This window comes from Equus caballus, chromosome 7 (genome assembly GCF_041296265.1).
Source record: "Equus caballus isolate H_3958 breed thoroughbred chromosome 7, TB-T2T, whole genome shotgun sequence".
NCBI lineage: Eukaryota > Metazoa > Chordata > Mammalia > Perissodactyla > Equidae > Equus > Equus caballus.
Genome location: NC_091690.1, coordinates 64,434,631 through 64,453,624, shown reverse-complemented (window position 1 = coordinate 64,453,624; position 18,994 = coordinate 64,434,631). Strand labels below are relative to the sequence as shown.

Genomic DNA, 18,994 nt, shown 5'->3' with positions numbered 1-18,994 from the left:
TCTTCCAAAAATTGATTATATCTAGTTTATAGGAAATCTTAACTCTGTATGTTGAACTCTGTATGTTGCTGATAGCTTACCATCTTACTGAACACGTTATTCTAACATTTAATGACATTCTACAGTTGTCTTAGATTTTCCAGGTAAAGAATGCTATCATTTGTCTTAATTTCTTCCTTTCCAATTTCATACCTTATTTATCTTATTACTATTACTACAATGGGTCTAAAATTATCAGAACAATGCTGAATTACAGGAATGCTAGCAGATAACCTGGACCATGACATTAAATGTGCTATTTATTTCTGGTTGATACCCTTCATCCAGTTAGGTAAGCTTCCTTCTATTACTTGCTTAATGTGAATTTTATTTTCTTCTTTTTGAATCAGTAATAGATGCCAATTTTTCAAGTACTTTTTTAGTATCAATTAAGATCATATAGTTTTTATCCTTTAGCTATTAATGCAGGAAATTTTCATTGCTATATTGTCTAATGTTGACCCACCCTTGTACTGGTAGGATAAATCCAACTTGGTTCTCACATTATTCTTTAAATGTACTGCTGGCTTCATAGTTTCCTTAGGAATTTTTCATGTATGTTCATAAGTAAGAATGCACTACAAGTTTTTTTTCACTACCCTTGTTGAGATCTGTGAGGGTTATGCTACCTTCACAGTTGGGAAGAACTCCACTCTTCTCTATGCTTTGTTCCTGGTGACTTGTGTCAGGGATACATAGGGCATTCTTTTATGATAAGCAGTTTATTAAGGCTTCCTAACACTTGAGCCAATTTTTTGAAATTTATACTTTCCTAAGAAAATTGTCCACATCAATTTTCAAGATTATTAGTACAAGTTTACACTAAATTCACTTTTGATTTTCAAAGTCCCTCATACCTACAATGTTCCCTTTGTTTCCTCTCCTTTTCTTCCTCAGATTTGCTAAGTGTCTACTTATTGTTCTTTTTCAATACCAGCTACTATTATGATCGACTGATTTTATTTTCTATTTCATTATTTCTTTCTTTTTTTTTTGGTGAGGAAGATCAGCCCTGAACATCTGCTGCCAATCTTCTTCTGTTTGCTTGAGGAAGATTATCACTGAGCTAGCAGCTGTGGCAATCTTCCTCTCTTTTGTATGTGGGACACCGCCACAGCATGGCTTGATGAGCAGTGTGTAGGTCGGTGCCCAGGATCTAAACCTGCAAACCCTGGGCCACCAAAGTGGAGCAGGTGAACTTAACCACTATGCCAGCAGGCGGCCCCTCATTATTTCTGCTTTTTATTTTTAATTCCTTTTAACTCTATTTTGGGAGACTTTACTTTCTCTGCTTTTCTTTTTTTTTTCTTGAGGACGATTAGCCCTGAGCTAACATCTGCTGCCAATCCTCCTCTTTTTGCTGAGGCAGACTGGCCCTGAGCTAACATCTGTGACCATCTTCCTCTACTTTATATGTGGGACGCCTGCCACAGCATGGCTTCATAAGTGGTACACAGGTCTGCATCTGAGATTGGACCTGGCAAGTCCTGGGCTGCTGAAACAGGGCGTGCAAATTTAACTGCTACGCCACCGGGCTGGCCACTACTTTCTCTGCTTTTCTCTTATCTGTTTCCTTTTCTGATCTTTCCTGTCATTTTTGTATCCTTTAAGGATGTGCTGCCTCACTCCCTCAGTAAGTTTATCCACACAACATAGCAAAAATAAAACCTTTACCATTATTATATAAGTGGCTACAAACACTGTATTAATTTGGAGTCAGTCATAAGGGGTTCCAATTCCCCACCTCCTACTTATGTGATGTTGGCCAAATCTGAGCAGTTTCTTCATCTGTAAAAATAGAAATAACACAGATTAAGTTTGAAACAATTACAAATCATTTAGCATAGAAATTTGCCCATATCAATAACTCAATAGACGTCTGGTAAGACAAAAGGTCTCAGCTGCCCCATTTCTAAAGATGAGGAGATTGGGATGACTAATCCCAAATTCCCTTGCAACTGTGAAAAACTTTACTTCCAGCCTTTCAGTTCATCCACTAGACAATCAGCCGAACAACCCACCTACTCACCAGTTACTAAGCCCTTCCCTTGAACTAATTATTCTGGATGTTAGGAACACCAAGATGAATAATGATCCAGTCGCTACCTTCCAGGAGCTGAGAGTCCTTGTGGGGAAGGGGTGAGGATCAACTGTTAAATAGGTAATTATAATACAATGTGATAAGTGGTCTAATAAAGACTGTGAATTCAGAGACTGAGTAGTATGTGTAGCAAAAGCAGATTTACGTTGGAAACCTAATTCAAGTACTTACTACTTACTAGCTGTGTATCCTCAGACAATTAACTTGGGTGCTTTATTTCTCTAACTGTAAAAAGGAATGGTAATACTATCTTGGGTAGGTTATATTAAGGATTAAATAAGAAAACTAATATAAAGCACTACCGGACTCATCATATGAACTCCCCATGGCAGTTATCATTAATATTACAAGATGCTATGGAAATGAAAAGAAAAGCAATTTACTCTATTTCAAGAGAAGAAAGGTAGGGTCAGGACAATTTCCCAAATATGTTCACAGAAGAAAAACCTGTAGAAAGGCAATAAGGATAGAAAAAAACAGGATGAGAGAAGAATCAAGGTGGGTGATGCCCTTGAAGGACAGAGAATGCTAATTTCTGTATTCCCAACTTCCAGCACAAAACCTGACCCATATATTTGCGAAAAATAGTGAATGGAAGGAGGCACGTTAACCTATAGGGTGGGAGAAAAAGACTTGGGCCAAACTGTTGAAAGCAAACATTTTACAGTGAACAGAACTTTGAATTTGGAGTCAGGAGACGTGGAACAGTCTTTCGACTAAGGACCTGTGTTTTTATACTGGTTCTATTAACTTACCCGCTCTTTGGCCTTAGCAAATTACTGACAGCTTGAATCTCCTCACCTGTGAAATGGGGCTAGCACCTACCTTACAAAATTACTGTGAGAATTAAGAACCAAGCGACTATCAAAAGGCTCGGCACTAGCAAGCACTCAATGATAGCGGCTGCAGCTGCCACCTTCTCCTTGAGGTCTTTTTCTGTAATTGTGAAATGCTGGTAAGAACAGATGTTCCCCAATGCTCCAGCCGGCACTGAAAAGCTACACTAGGTTTGCCAAGGACGAAAGGCCCCGCCCGGCCCGCGCCACACAGGTCACCTACGCAGACTGCAGTCCTGGAGCCACCACGTGCGTCGCTGAGCCACGGAGGGCAAGACCGATGCCACGCCGTTACAGAGACAGGCCCCAGCTAGGTGGGGCGAGAGACCCAGGGGAAGTCCCCCGAAACCCGGCCCGCACCGCCAGCCGATTCCTCTAGAGGCGAAGCCTTGGAAAGGGTGACGGCAGGGAAGCCGGAAGTGACGCACAGTCGCGAGGAACTGGAAATGACCGCAGCACGCCGGATGTTTACTTGTTTCCAAGGCGACGGCTCCTCCACCACTCCAACCAGGTGGCCCGAGTCGGGACGCTGGAAAGCGACTCGGAGGAGAGGGCCCCCGCCGACGGCGGTTGCCGCCACAGCGACTCGGGGGGAGCAGCGGCCGAAGACGGCGGCCGCCGCATTAGCCGTGGCGTGTGGAGGATAAACGGCCAACACGGCCATCGCGGCGGCCCGCCGGGGGAGAGGGTTAGCGAGGACTGGGAAAGAAGCCGGGAAGACGGCGACCACCGCTGCAGGGGCTCCCCGGGAAGAGGGAGCGAAGACGTCGGCTTCTCCCGCCGTGACTCGAGGAGGGTCAGCGAGGGCCTGGGCCACCGCCGCAGTGTCTCTCGGGAGGGGGTCAGGGGAGATGGTGGCCACCGTCCCGGCCCCTCTTGCGAGAGAGTACGGGGAGACCGCAACGACGGGAATTTAAGTGAAGTCGGCGGCCCCCGCGTCGGTGGCTCTGTGGAGCGAGGGAGTGTTGTTGGCGGCCCCAGCCTCAGTAGTTCCTGGGAGGGAGTAAGTGAAGACCGCGGCTACGCGGCCAGCGACTCCTCCGGGGTGAGTGGCGGCGAAGACGCCAGCCGCCGCCTCTGTGGCTTCTGGGAGAGAGACAGTGAAGACGAAGGTTTCCGCTGCAGGGGCTCCTGCGAGAGAGCCCGGGTGCGCGGCGGCCCCGGTCCTGGCGACGACGACGAAGACGGCCCCCGCAGTGGCTCGTGGGTGACAGCCAGTGAAGACCGCCGCAGCAGCAGGGGCCTGGACTCAACCCCTCTCCGGAGGGAGCGCAGCATGCCCGGGGTGCCGGGTTCGGGCCCTTCCACCTCTTCTGCGGAGACTGCAACCCCCGGTGAGTCGGACTGCTTCGCCGGCCCTTGCCTGTGCCACCCTCCTTTCCTCATTTCATCCCACCTCAACCTTAGCCTTTTCTGGCACTTCCCTTTCTCGGCTATCACTCCTCATTTCCCCTAATTGACCTTTTTTCAGTGGGCCCCACAGCTGTGCACCTGTCCCCCATCCTCCCTCATTTCAGCTTTCCTCCCTTTCTTGCCATCTGCATCATGCCTGAGACTTCTTGCCCGGATTGACATCAATTCTTGTTAAATCTTATGGGTCCTTTGAAGTTCTTCCTTGGCTTCTCTGCAGCATTGGACCCTGTGGAGATGACATTAGACCTAGTTTTCTTCCTTCCATTTCATTGACTCTCCTTTTCCTTTGCTGACTTATCTTTTATCTTCTCCTTAAATGTTGCTTTTTTCCCCTGGACAGTGCCATCACTGGTGCTTTTTTCTTGTGATGTACTATCACTTCAACCCTACTGAGGACCCCCAAGTCTTATGTTATTCATACAATCATCCAGTAATATTTATTGAGTGCCTATTATGTGCTGTGTCTTAAAGATATATCAGTAAAGAAGACAGGCATATTCCTGACGTTCTAGTGGGGAAGATAAATACTGAACCAATAACGACTAGTGTGATGAATATTATAAAGAAGAGTAGAGCGCCATTGGCTCCAGTGTGGGGTGAGAACAGGTTTCAGAAAAAGCTACCTAGTACCAAGACACACCTAACACTGAGACTGAACTCCAGATCTCTCCTCTGAGCTGCAGACTCATATGTACAACTCCCTTCTGGAACTCTTCCTTGGGTACCTCAAGATCACCATGTCCAAAACCTAATTTTGTATTCATATGCCCTCTCCTTAAAGTGTTCACTGTCTCAATGTCACCACACCACTCAGGTAACTAAGCCAGACTCCTTGGAGCTATCCCATTACCCTTCCCTTATTTCCACTTGCTATATCCATCCAAGTTCACTTCATCTTATTTCCATAATATTTGTTGAATCTCTTTCCTTTTCTATTTCTACTACCACTCTCTTAGTTGAGGGTCTCAAGCTTTCTGGTGTAGACTTCTTACATGGTCTTCCTGAGTCTCTAGTCTTGCCTTTTTGCTGCCCAGTCAATGAATTCCCCCTACCACAATCAGCCATATCAACTCAGCATTACAAATCTGATCATTCTTTTTCAAATCCCATGACTTCTCATGCTCTGCTCAAGTCCAACAAGTTCCACCATAGCCTGTCTCTTGTCTAATTCTAGCTCTTTTCCTTCCACTTTATGCTTCAGCAATAGGTTAGGGTTTTTTGTGGTTTCTTCGCCGCACTTACTGTTCATGCTGTCTAGGATGCCTTTCCCTGCTCCCATTTTACCTGGGAAACTCCTGCTAATCCTTAAGATTTATCTTAGATGTTATCTTCCCCAGGAATCCTTTTCTGTTCCCCTTCCTTCTTACCCTTGCGAGCTAGAAGTCTTCTGTTCTTCCATAAGTTCTTAAGAATGTTTCTGTCATTGCTTTTATCTCATTATTTTCTAATTTGTATTTGTATCTCTGGGAATTCCTTGAGGATAGAGGCCATGTCTTCTTCATCTTTTTATCCTCATTGTAGACACCAAATTAATGTTGAGTGGATGGATAGGTGGATGATTGAATGAATTTGGATGCAATGTGGTGTGAAAAAAGGCCAGAAAATTAGATGGAGCTAAACTATGAGAGAACAGAGCTTGTCTTACTGAGGGTTTGGGCTTTGTTCTCTAGACTAGCAGTGGATAACCAGAAGCAGTTTGGAGTAGAGGCATAATCAGGATAGTGTCTGTCTACAGTGGATTAGCGTGGTAGAACATCATCTATAGATATTGCTGTACTAGTTTAAAGGAGAAGAATGAAGGTCTGACCTAGGAGATTAATTAACATCATTAAACATTTATTAAGTGGTTTGGGGTATTTTTTGTGCCTTCTTTGTTCCCTTCCTTATATGCATATATCTTAATTGTTCTTCAAGGCCTTGCTGAAATGTTTCCTCCTCCCCCTTCTTAATTTTACCTGTACTCTCTTAGGACTTAGAACTCTTAGGACTCTCTTAGTTACTGTCAGGTTTTTGATTTCATTGAATTTATCCAAATGGATTTTAAAGTGTTGGTGGAAAGAAAATATATTACATCCATGTCTATCTTCCATTATGTTGTCACAGTACCTGCCACATGATAGATGTGCAGAAAGGATTTTTGAGTAAAATGTGTAGCATTTTGCTAAGGGTTGTGTAAGATATGATTCCAGAGTAAGATTTGATTCCAGCCTTTAAGAAATTAACATTCAAATTGTGGAGAGAGGACATATACATAGATAAATAGGAATATGAGGTTGCATAGATTATCTGCCAGAAGTGTTTGTATGTTGTTTTCAAAAACAATTTTGAGGTCAGGAATCATGCCTGTTTATTTTGTTTAGGAAATGCTTTGATTGAACTCTGCTTCCTCCTCCAGCAGCTGTCTCTTCATACTTAGATACCTTTATTTCTTCTGGTTCACAATGCACATTAAAATATTTCACAGTACGGTACACCTGACAATGCAGTCTTGATGTTTGGAACTTAAATTATTTTAGACACTAGAGTGTATGAAGTAAACATTGTGACCTGCCATCCCTTTCTTAGTGTAGGACATATGAGAAAGATAAGAAAAATATTGATAAAATATACGGTATCTGCCCATGTGAGATAAGGGTCTAGTAAAGTCTTTTTCACTGGGGAGTAGGTCTTTTTTACCGAGAATGCACTGGGCATATTTCAAGATGATAACTTTTCCCTGCCCCCTCCCAAAGACAGGTGATTTTTCTTGGCTTTTCACAGTGATATCCTGGTGGCGTTCTGAAGATAAAATCTATGAAAATGTGAGGGCCTCCTAAGACTGGCCTCAAGGAGTTGCTCAGTCTTAGGCTACCACATACCTAGCCCCTAGCAATTTGTCAAAATTGCCATTTAAGTTCTTCTAGTAGTTTATACCTCCAGTGGCTGCTGCTTCACATAAACTGAACTTGACTGTGTTTCTGTGTTTGCCTGTTTCTCCAGATTCAGGGTGACACTTTACCCTGAGATAGATGTCAGTTCTCTGATCAGTCCAAGAAAAGTCATTGATTTTCAGTTTGTTCAGCTTTTTTCCTGTATATGCAGGAATGATAACCTCTGTGCTCTTTTCATGTTAGAGCTGAGATGGAAGTCTGATTAAGATGTTAATCACAAACATCTTTGTAGTAAATTATTTGGAAAGCCAAAGTCATTTTCTGCTCTCTATTGAATCATTGCTTTAGTTATTTTTTAGTTTTGTAATATATTTTAAGCAATTTGATTTTTCAATAGGTGTGAGGAAGAAGGTGCATTTTGGTAGCATACATGATGCAATACGAGCGGGAGATGTAAAGCGGCTTTCAGAAATAGTGGAACGTGGAGCCAGCATTAATGAAGTTGACATTCTCCATAAATTTACCCCTTTACATTGGGCAGCCCATTCTGGAAGTTTGGAGGTAAGAAGCTATATACGTTGTTAAACTGAGGTAAGTTTACAGCTGTAAGTAATTTTGTAAATTTAGCAGACAGAACTGAGCTGTTATGCTAGGCACTGCAAATATTTTTCGTTTCAATTCAGTCTAATATTTGGGTGTTCTGATTACTATGGCTGTGTAACAAGTTATCCCAAAACTTAATGGCATAAAATAACCATTTATTTATGCTCAGGAGTGAACCAGGAATTTGCTTCCCAGGGACAGCTTGTCTCTGCTCCATGATGTCTGGGGCTTCAGCTAGAAGATTCAAAAGCTGGGGCTGGAATCTTCTGCAGGCTTGTTCATCAGATTTCTGGTGGTAGATGCTGGCTGTTGGCTGCCACCTTAATTCCTCTCTGTGTGGGCCTTTTTGTGAGGTCTCCATCTGGGCTAGTTTGTGCTTCCTCACAATGTTGTGGGTGCGTTCCAAAGGCAGACATAGAGGGTGACATAGGGGATAACATAATACCTAGCTCTATCAAATCCTAACATTTTTGCTATAGTTGCTTTAGATTTTCAGAAAAGAAATGGAGTATTACGTATACAGTTGAAGTCCCTGAGCACTTCTCTCAGGTACCATTCTTCTCCTTCAACTCTAGAAACTCTAGAGATAACTATTACCCTGAATTTGGGGTTTATTATTCCCATCTATGTTTTATGCTGTTATTACATATGGTTATATCATTGTTCTTAGTGAGATTTTATATAAATGACATCATCTTATGTGTATCATTCTACAGCTTGTTGGTTTTTTCTTTTTGTTCAACAATGTGTTTTTGGCTTTTAACTGTGTGGTTACATATAGTAGTACTCTAGTTGATTTCTTTCACCCACGTTGTAATAGTCTATTCTTAGACTAATATCAGAATTTATCCATTTTTTGATTGGTGAATATTTAGTTGCTTTCAGTTTTTAGCCAGTACATCAGTGCTTAGTGAATACTTTTATGCAGAGCTTCTTATTCTTGGACCACGTACAAAGCCACCTGGAATTTTTCTCATGATTCAAGGTTGTGTGTGGGGAGCTTGTTTCAGCTACTATATTTCCCCAGCCTGTTGGCTGCAGTAGATCTGTTCACTGTGCAGTCTCCTATTTTTTTCCCCTGCTGCACAAACAGAGACTGCTTTCTATGAATATGCCTTCTCTGTGATTCCTTGTTTGTTTGGGCTTCTCTCCTCCTTGGAACCAAATTTGGTCCAGAGAATCTCTCTCCACCAGATGGTGTGCCCAACTTAAACTGCTATAAACTTTCACTTTGGTCGTTTAGTGGCTTCCCCTTACCTGGGAGAAATGTGTCTTGATGAGTCTTTCTGCACTTGCAGCCCTGGATGGGTATTTTCTCTGCTGGTTCCTCCCGCATCCCTGTTAGATCTATACTTTGGCAGCTTTCCCATCTGTTTTGTGGTTTGAGTTTCACATGTCTCTTAGTTTCATCAAAGATGGGGTTTTCTTCCTTTTTTTATTTTTCTTTTTTTTGTGATGATTTTGAAGAGAGGAGGAAATACTTCTTTTACTCTGCCATATTCAAATAGGATAGGACTTCTTGATATACCATTTATTTCATCTCTTTCCTGGTATCCTTTCAGCTCTCTGATTACTCTCACTTAGTCTTCTTTGGTTAACCTACCCTGCCTACTCTATAAATGTAGGTATTCTTTATGCTTCTGCCAATGGCCTTGCTTCTCTTACCTTATACACTCTCTTCAGGCAATCTTGTAGACTTCCTTGGCTTTCTCACTTTTACATAATAACTCACTGATTTGGTTTCTCTCCGGAATTCTGGCTTATGTATCAGGTGCTTGATCAACAGCTTATGCATATCTGATTAGAATCTCAAATTCAATTGCTCTGTAACTAAACCATTATTCTTTTCCTTCCCTTTCGTAGTTTTCCAGGCTAATGGCCTTTGAATCATTATTGAGTTGTCTCAGTTTTTTATAGAAGCAAAACACATTATAAACGTTTGTCTGGATGAAGGTGCACTTCATGGATGCACATTGATGCAGTGAGAACTGACCATTACGTCAGTTCATTCTGTTTCATCTTTGTCTTTTGCATTTGTGCTCTTCATCTGCATAGCCACTGCCTTAGATCATATTGATTTTCCTCTTTTGTGTCTCGTCCACCTTTAGTTCATATTCTGTATACAAAGTCACCACTCTAAAACTAAAATCTGCTATCGTTTACAAGCCTCCGTAAGTCCTTGCGGTGTCTTTCTACCCCCATAGGATAAAATTTAAGCTATTTAATATAGTAGACTTATCTCTCCAACCTCATCTCCCATGATACTTGTTTTATGCTGGAGTACTGGTGGAGTATTATCATTTCCCAAACTAGACTCCTGTTTCATATTATCATAGACTTTACACATGTTGTTTCATCTGCCTTGTCTCACCTCATTCCCTTTGTTACCTGGTTGAAATCCACGTCAGGCAGCACCTACTGGGTAAAGCCTTCTGTGTTTCTCCTCCCAATATCCCCCAACTAGCTACCTTCTCCTCAGTGCTACCTTTAAATCTTATACATATTTTTTCATTGTATTTATCATATTGAATTGTATTCTTTATTAGATTTTGAGCTATTGGGAGGTACCATTTTGGTCTTAGTCATCTTTTTCTTCCACAGCATCTAGCATAGTGTCTGGCATATTGGAGTTGCATTGTAGATTCTCAATAAATGTTTGTTGTATTGCTGAATTTGTTTAATTAAATTTAATTTATATTTTTAGTATGTATCACAGTGCATAGCAGATGTTCAGGAAACGCTTGTTGAATTTAACAGAAACAAATTAAACCAAAAGGTTTTGGTGCCTTTCTGCTTTCCCATTTAAAGATCATCTTATAATTCTCTACTTGAGTGCTGCATTAACTTCCTCACATTTTGTTATCTTTTCTGAAATTTCTTAGGACTTGTGGTGCTTGTATGTTGGTATTATGAAATAATCACTAAATTAGCAACTGGTGAAAACTATATTAGACTTCATTTTTTTCTTTTGTCAGATGAAATCAGCTATTGAACCCCTGTAGTGAACTTTTTATTTCAGATATACTTTTTACCTCCAGAATTTTCATTTGGTTCTCTTAAAAATAATTTCTGTTTCTTTGTCTTTATTTTCTATTTGGTGAATCATTGTTATCATACTTTCCTTTAACTCTTTAAACACAAATTCTTTAAAAAAAAATAGTTTCTTTTAGTTCTCTGAAGCTATTGATGATAGCTGCTTTGAAGTCTTGCTAAGTCCAACATCTGAGCCCTCCTAGGGATAGTTTCTGTTGATTGCCCTTTTTCTTTATATGGCTTATACATTCTTGGTTTTGTATGTCTCATAATTTTTTAGTTTGGACACTTGGAAAACTGGACATTTTAGATTCTATATTGTAGCGACTCGGGAGTCTGATCCTCCTTGCCTCACCACTGCCCAGGGGTGATTGTTGCTGGGTGTTTGTTTGTTTGTTGACTTGCCTGGACTGATTGTGTGGAGTCTGTTTCCCTCACAGCATGTGACCACTGCTCAGTGGTTTTTTTCCTTCTAATTCTTGTTTTTATTTTTAATTCTGGCTTCCTAGGGATCACCCCTGGGTCAGCATAACTTAGTGATCAGCCAGTGATTTATCAGAGCATGTGCTTAAATACCTTGAGCCAGTAAGGATTTCATCTTTTGCTAGTGGGTCTGTGTGTGGCTTGGGAATGTTTTCAAAGTCCAAGCAGTTTAAAAATCAGCCTGATAACAAATGATATGGCTGTGACTCATGTGACAGTGTGTTTTAATGATGTAATCGATTCTTTTAAAAAGAAAGAAACTTCTTGAAGATGGAGTCTACAGACTTGAACCTATTAAGACAGTAATGCCATAGGTGGCACACACTTCTAAGTATACTGTCTTGTATTGAGACTTAGGTTAATTAAAAAAAATCTTAAATGAAGGTGCATTTAACTCCCACCCCCTCCCTTTTTTTAATATAAACCACTTATTATTTTAGAGAGTATCATCAGAATAACAATGTTTGCTTTGATACAGAAGCTTCTGGAACCATTAAAAAAATCTATGGCAGAGGTTGCAGACTGGCAGCCCTTGAGTGACTTTGGCTCACAGATGTGTTTTATTTGGCTTGCACAGTATTCGTCAGACATAAGATTTGGATCAGCATTTTACTCATAGCAACAACTGGCTGGGAGTGAGTAGCATCTGCACCTTATGGACAAGGAATGTGGTCTTCAGTTTGCCACAGTTCCCACTGTTCGCTGTTGTTTACCAACAGTAAGGCCAAATGTTGGTTACTGTATCACTGTGCTTGTGCTTTTGTTTTTCTTACACCTGGCCCCCTCATTCACTTAGTATGCTCCTCAGGCTGCATTGAGTATTTCATGGTGATAGACTAAAGATAAAAGATAAAAATGTTTAAAACATTTGCCTTATTACTTGTTAACATGGTTATTGTCTGTATTTAGTGTCTTCATTGGCTCCTCTGGCATGGAGCTGACATTGCACAAGCAACTACAAGAGGTTGGACAGCAGCTCACATAGCTGCAATCAGAGGTCAGGATGCTTGTATGCAGGTACTAATAACTTCATTTACTTTTTAAAAATTCAATAAGTTTAATTACGTTAGCATAGTTCTGTTAGGATATTGCTTTTATTTTAATAATTTGAATTCACAGATTTACTTCTGTGTTGTAAACAACAACTTACTGGATTTCATGACTTAGATATTTTGGTATCAACTATCTGCTTAATCAGATGGTGTAAGACAAGAGATCCTTTTATCTCTGAAGTAGTTGGCTATCTTTTGGGTTGTTTTAAGGGCTGTCACAGTCATGCCCAGATTATCTGCTTTATAGCTTGCCATGCCTAAAATTCCTTATTTAATGTATTTCCTGGCCAGAGCAACACATTAAGATGTGGCAGGATCTAGTTTATTAGAGCAACTAGATTTAATCAGCATATTGAAATAGACTGGAATTTGGATGAATACAAAATTGTATAAGCAAACAGTCCCTGCCTGCAAGAAGTCTGAGATTCTGTTTGGAGTCATAGGAGCTTTGCTCAGTGAGTTATAAAACAATACGAAGCACAGTCTGTGATTAGGGTTCTAATGAAAAGTATAGATGAGAAGAATTGTAGAACTTAGGAGGAGATAGAGGGATCATAAATGGAGGAAATAAAACTTCAGCCAAGCCTAAAAGAGTGGGATTATTTCAAAGAGGTAAGAGGTGAAGAAGCATTGTAGGTAGGGACTATGTCAGGAAGAAATAAAAATAATGATTATCATTTATTGGACATTTTTTATGTGTCAGTCACAGTCTGCCATGCATCACCTCATTTAATGTAACAATCTTTTGAGTTCCTCTTTTTATAGATTAGGAAACAGATTCAGAAAGTTAAGTACTTGCCTAAGTAAGTGACAAAGGCAGGATTTGAACCTAGACCTGTCCTGTTAACCTCTGTGCTGTGATCCTGTGTGAAGTCCAAGTTAGGAAAATGAGCCGTGTTCGGGGAATGTACTATTATATGAGTTTGACTGAGTGTAGATAGTTTGTTGTGTGGCCTATTACAAACTTAAGTTTGGATAATCTAGATTTGTAAAATATTTTAGAAGTAGAATAAAGATTTTGGATTCATTTGCTAGGAAAGAGAGTTTTTATACATGTACTACATTTATATATTTATATATGTATATACATACACATGGACATTAACAGGAGAATGAGGTAATGAAAGCAGTATTTCAGGAAATTATTCTAACGAGATGTATCCAGGATTACCTAGGATGAAGAGAGAGTGTGGAGGCAAGAAGATCAGTTGAAGACTTTTGGTGTAATCACTAACCCTAGAGGGTGAAAGTAGGTGTTGGCAGTGGGAAAGAAAGGAGATGATTTAAGACATCTTGAGAAGGCGGCATTGACAGACTATAGTGAGAATTTAAAGTTTCCGGTCAGAATGACATAATTATGACAGTGTAGATAGGGGAATCTGAAAGGCAGGAGAGATTTGGGAGGAAAGATACTGGGTTCAGTGTGGCGTATTTTGAGTGTAAGGTGCCTATAGATCATTCAGGTGCAGAAAGCCCAGGCAGTTGAAAAGGGGGCTGAAGACAAAAATTTCAGGAGTAATAAAGTATAGAAAAGAGTGTAGAGTATGGAGGATTGAAGGTTGAAGCTGTTGCTAGTACGCATGGGAAGAAGCAGAGAAATGAGTAAAGAATTCAGAGGAGGAAGTCAGAGAGATGGGAGAGCCAGGGTCTGTTAGGGCTGTGCAAATGAAGGGAGAGGTTTAAGAAGTTAGGCCGGGTATCAGCTACAGGATAACACTAAGGGGAATAAGCTTAAGGAAATGCCATTGAACTTGAGAGCTCACTGTAGGGTGAGTTTGGCTGTATTTCTGTACAGTGGTAGGAATGGCACCCAGTTTGCAGGTGGATTTGAAATTGAGGCACTGAGAAGTAAGCAGTGGAAAGGAAGGAGAAAATACTATAGTAACTTTAGGGGACGTCAGGGTCAAATGAACTTTACTTGATGCTTTCCTTCCTTCAGGTGTTAGTTCAAACCATTCCCTTTGCCTTGAGTGTCCTTCTCTTCGTCAGAGTGATCTCTTCCTTCTCTGAGCTGTTGAGGTGTTTTTGGGTACTGTACTGTGTAGTTTGCTTATCAAGGACTGCTTTGCACAGTTGATTATCTTTGTCTCTACATCTGTTCTAATTTCCTAAGTTGATATGTCTTCATATTCTTTGTAGTGACTTTTAAAACACAGTAAGCACTCAATATATCACAGTACTCAATTGTGATCATTACTGACTGGTTTGTTAATGGGAGTCAGACAAATCATGACTATTTTTCCTAAAACTCTTGTTGGGCTTATGACTGAGTGAAACTTTTGATGAGATACTGGCAAATGTAGGCTGGTTAAAAAAGAAAAAAGACTGAGGGAGAAAAAACTGAAAATATTAACTAATAATTCCTTTAAACTAATTACTCTGTATATTAATTATTTTATGTATTTTATGTATCTGTGTATATGATATAACCCATTTAGAGAAACCGGGCCAATTATAAATTCAGGTGGAATCTCCTCAGATGCAGTGAGAAGTCTGATTTGGAACTTAGAACTAGTTACTTTAATAATGAAATCCTTTTATTGTATTCAAAATCCAGTTAATAGAAGATTCTGCTTTTGAAATAGTGGAAGTTTAAATTTCAGTTTTATTAGCTTAGCACTAAAGTATTTAACTTAGTAGTTACTAATTAATGCTCATGAAAACTGTCTTGTAAATCATATGGACATGCTCAAATCAGAATGTGAAATCAGGTATTATAAGTGTCTCCTAGGCAATGTGAAAAAGACTTCAAGCATTTTCTTAGGATTAGCTAAGAATTTCTCACCCTTTGCCTGTGGCACATATGTAAGAACATATATAATAATTTAGCGATAGGTTAATAAATTACTTGCCTTCCAATAATCTGTGTCTGCATTCATGTAAATTATTCTTATTTCTCTCCTTTTAGGCTCTTATAATCAATGGAGCAAATCTGGCAGCTCAAGATGATCGGGGATGCACCCCTTTGCACCTTGCTGCAACACACGGACATTCTTTCACTTTACAAATAATGCTCCAAAGTGGAGTGGTGAGAGATTCCTGTTAATATGTGAGAATGTGTGATCATGTAGATGGAATAGCATTTGGTAGTCTGGTTATCTCTTCCTGACTTTTAAAATGCCTTCTATGACTTTGAGGAAGTAATTTGATTTCTCTCTTTCACTTTTCCGTCTTTAAACATGGGAGCAATAATTTAGATAAATCTTCAAAAAAAGCAGTTTATTAGTACAAAGTATTTCAGAGGCTGTGGGTTCTTCACATCCGTTCAGAGTTTAACTGGGAAGATTCTGAATCTTCCAGACACATCTTAACCAGCTATTGTAAATCTTTCTGAATTTCTGTGTGTTTACCTGTGTCTTTCTTTTGTGATTCCTATTTCATGCACTAATTTAGAAAGAGATTTATATATCCAGAAATTTCATTTATTGTGATATTTATTTTTAATATTACCCAGTAGTTGTAAAAAATAACTTCTTAAAAGAACTACCTCTATTGAAGACATCATTTTGAGAGTTGGTGTTTCTATAATTAGAGAAAAGGTACAAAAGCCTATTAAATGTTTTTTCATTAACTCTTCATTTATGCTTTCAAGGATATAGTTTGATCATTTGAATTCCATCTCTTTCATTTTGTTGATCAGAAACCTGTGACCAGTAAAATAACTAGTTAAGTTCCTTTCTAAATGCTATTTTTATGTGACTGGTTTGTGTTCTTTTAAAAAAGACTGTTTTATTAAACTTCATTCATATCTTATTAGCTTGTATGTTCAAACCAGTGTGGCGCAGCGGTTAAGTGCGCACATTCCACTTCAGCGGCCCAGGGTTCGCCAGTTCGGATCCTGGGTGCGGCCATGGCACTGTTTGGCAAGCCATGCTGTGGTAGGCGTCCCACACATAAAATGGAGGAAGATGGGCACAGATGTTAGCTCAGGGCCAGTCTTCCTCAGCAAAAAGAGGAGGATTGGCAGATGTTAGCTCAGGGCTAGTCTTCCTCAAAAAAAAAAAAAGAACAGCATCCAATTCTCATTTGCAAAATTAAGCTGGGAGACTTAGTGTTTCCCCTACAAAATGGAAAGAAACTGTGTCTTTGTGAATGTTACCTCTAGGATCCCAGTGTGACTGATAAGCGAGAATGGAAACCCGTACATTATGCAGCTTTTCATGGGCGGCTTGGCTGTTTGCAACTTCTAGTTAAATGGGGATGTGGTATAGAAGATGTGGACTACAATGGAAACCTTCCAGGTATTCACAAAAGCAAATATTTTGTTTTTCATTAATGTAAACTTTTAAAATGTTTGATTACGTTTAAGAAATTTAAACTGTCATCAGTCCAATAGTCCCCTCACAACACTAAAGTAGTAAATATGTTGACGGGAACGTTTTTTAATCTTATGTTAAGCCTATGTTATGTACTTGTCGTGTGATTGATTTTTTTTTCTAGAACCATATGAGCAAAAGAGAAATTGAGAAGATTAAACTTGAATTTACTCTTCCTACCAGCTGTTTCCTTCATCTACTGTCTAGTGTTGTTATTTTTTAACTTTATGTATCTCTGTGTGATAGACTACTTTTTAAAAAAAAATAGTATAAATATTGGACACTAGTGTATTTGAGTTAGTTTTTTAACTGCAGTTGTCTAGTCTGCAATCAACTAGCCAGTTGAAACCTGTCCTCTAAACATCCTGTCTTCTTCTAAGAGGTGCTATAGAAGCTCAGAAGAGGGATAGATCACAGTGAGATTGGGATGAGGGTTACTGAAAATAATACTTGAATTATGTTTTAAAGGAATCATAAGCAGCAAACAAACAAAGGGGAAGTCCAGGTAGAATGATATGAACAGGTTTGATCAAATCACTTTGGTGCTTAAAAACTCCCTGGATCGATGTGGAACTCTGATTCTGTAGCTCGGCATGCTGGGCCTTCATAATTTGGCTCTTGCCTGCCTCCCTGGCCTCATCTTCCATCCCTTTACACTACTATCTGGGATCGTTTTTGCTTCTTTCTGAAGTACATCCTTTAGTGTTCATTTAGTGAAGGTCTGTTGGTATGAACTCTCTCAATTTTTGTCTTTCTGGAAATGACTATTGTGCTCTCATTCTTTTTTTTTTTTTTTAAGTTTTTAAATGGAAGTATAACATGCATACAGAAAAGTGCCCAATTCAAATGCACAGCTCATTTAATTTTTGCAGATGAATATTTCTCTGTAACCATTAGCCAGATTAGGAAATAGAATAGTCTCCTTCATGTCCTCTTTCTGGTTACTACCAACCTCCAAAGTTAATCACTACTTTGACTTTTAACATAAAAATTAGTATTTTTCTCTTTCTGACCTCTATAGAATAAAATAATACACTGGTATTCTTTTGTGTCTGGCTTCTTTTGATTTTCCAAATGGTTGTTACCAATTTATACACCCACAAGCAGTGCTTAAGACTTTCAGTTGCGCCACTTTCTCATTAACACTTGATATTATTAGTTTAGTTTTATTCATTCTTTTGGATGTATAGTAATATCTCGTTGTGGTTTTAATTTATATTTTCCATGATGGCTAAAGGTGTCAGAACACCATTTAGTATGTTTAATGGTCATTTGGTTATTTTCTTTGTGCAGTACCAGTTCAAATCTTTTGCCTACTTTTTGAGTTGTCTTTTTTTAGATTGAATTGTAAGATTTCTGTATATGTTTTAGATGCAAGCTCTTTGTCACTTACATGTGTTGCAAATATCTTTTCTATTTAAATATCTTTTCCATTCAATGGCTTGCCTTTTCATTCTTTTTAAGATATCTTTTGAAGAATGGAAGTTTTAATTTTAATGTAGTCCAGTTAAATAAGCTCTTCCTTTATGGTTATTGCTTTCTGAATCCTGTTAAAAAAAATCTTTCCCTACTCTCTGGTCATGAAGACATCCTTTTATATTATCTTCTAGAAATTTTATTATTTTACTTTCACATTTAGATCTCCAACCCACCTGGAACTGACTTTTCTGTAATACAAGGTAGGGGGCAATTTCATTTCTATTTAGTTCTTTATTAAATAAGTCTGATAATTTTTGTGAATCTCATTACCTGCTCGTTAAAAAAAATCCAACTTTTATTTCTGTAAACATATATAATTATTTTTATAACCATGTGAAATATGTTTTTTAATAGTATAATGTAGAGGTTAAGAATAGAACCTCAGGATTAGACTGCTTGTGTTCAAACCTCTCTCTTAAAAAATTATTTATTCACCATTTATTTATTGAACATCTACTATGTGTCAATCCCTCTTCTAGGTGCTGGGGATGTCACAGCAAATAAAACAGACAAAAATTTCTGCCTTCCTGTGGTGGTGAGCAGGGAGACAGACAATAATCAGATGAATGAGCAAAATATATATTAAATAGCGATATGTGTTTGGAGAAAATAGGAAAGGGGATTAGAGTGTTAGAGAGGATGAAGTTTAAAATAGGTCGGTCAGGGAAGCCTTGGGGTTAGGTCAGGTGACAACTGGGTAAAGACCTGAAGGAGTTGAGGGAGCAAGTCTTATGGATAACCTGGGGGAAGAACATTTTAGGAAGAGCAA

General features: G+C 39.2%; 1 protein-coding gene and 1 long non-coding RNA gene across 6 annotated transcripts in view; one reads left to right on the top strand and one right to left on the bottom strand.

The window, feature by feature from the left end:
- Positions 1 to 1,278: 1,278 nt before the first annotated feature.
- On the bottom strand, positions 1,279 to 3,391 carry LOC138925029 (uncharacterized). The gene is made up of 2 exons (XR_011440661.1): positions 3,200 to 3,391; positions 1,279 to 1,827 (listed from the first exon to the last, which is right to left on the bottom strand). It is a non-coding gene; the product is annotated as an uncharacterized lncRNA (long non-coding RNA).
- Positions 3,392 to 3,446: 55 nt separating this feature from the next.
- The window catches only part of ANKRD42 (ankyrin repeat domain 42), a 179,320-nt gene continuing 163,772 nt past the window's right edge, over positions 3,447 to 18,994 (top strand). For 2 of the 5 annotated variants that reach the window (XM_070272148.1, XM_070272151.1), the window contains exons 1-4: positions 3,447 to 4,310; positions 7,657 to 7,820; positions 15,339 to 15,458; positions 16,536 to 16,671. In XM_070272148.1, the coding sequence (XP_070128249.1) occupies positions 4,253 to 4,310; positions 7,657 to 7,820; positions 15,339 to 15,458; positions 16,536 to 16,671 (478 nt within the window). In that variant the 5' untranslated portion in view covers positions 3,447 to 4,252. Of the gene's footprint in view, positions 4,311 to 7,656; positions 7,821 to 12,287; positions 12,396 to 15,338; positions 15,459 to 16,535; positions 16,672 to 18,994 lie in introns of all 5 variants that reach the window. The other 3 variants (XM_070272150.1, XM_070272149.1, NM_001433542.1) reach the window with 2 other exon arrangements.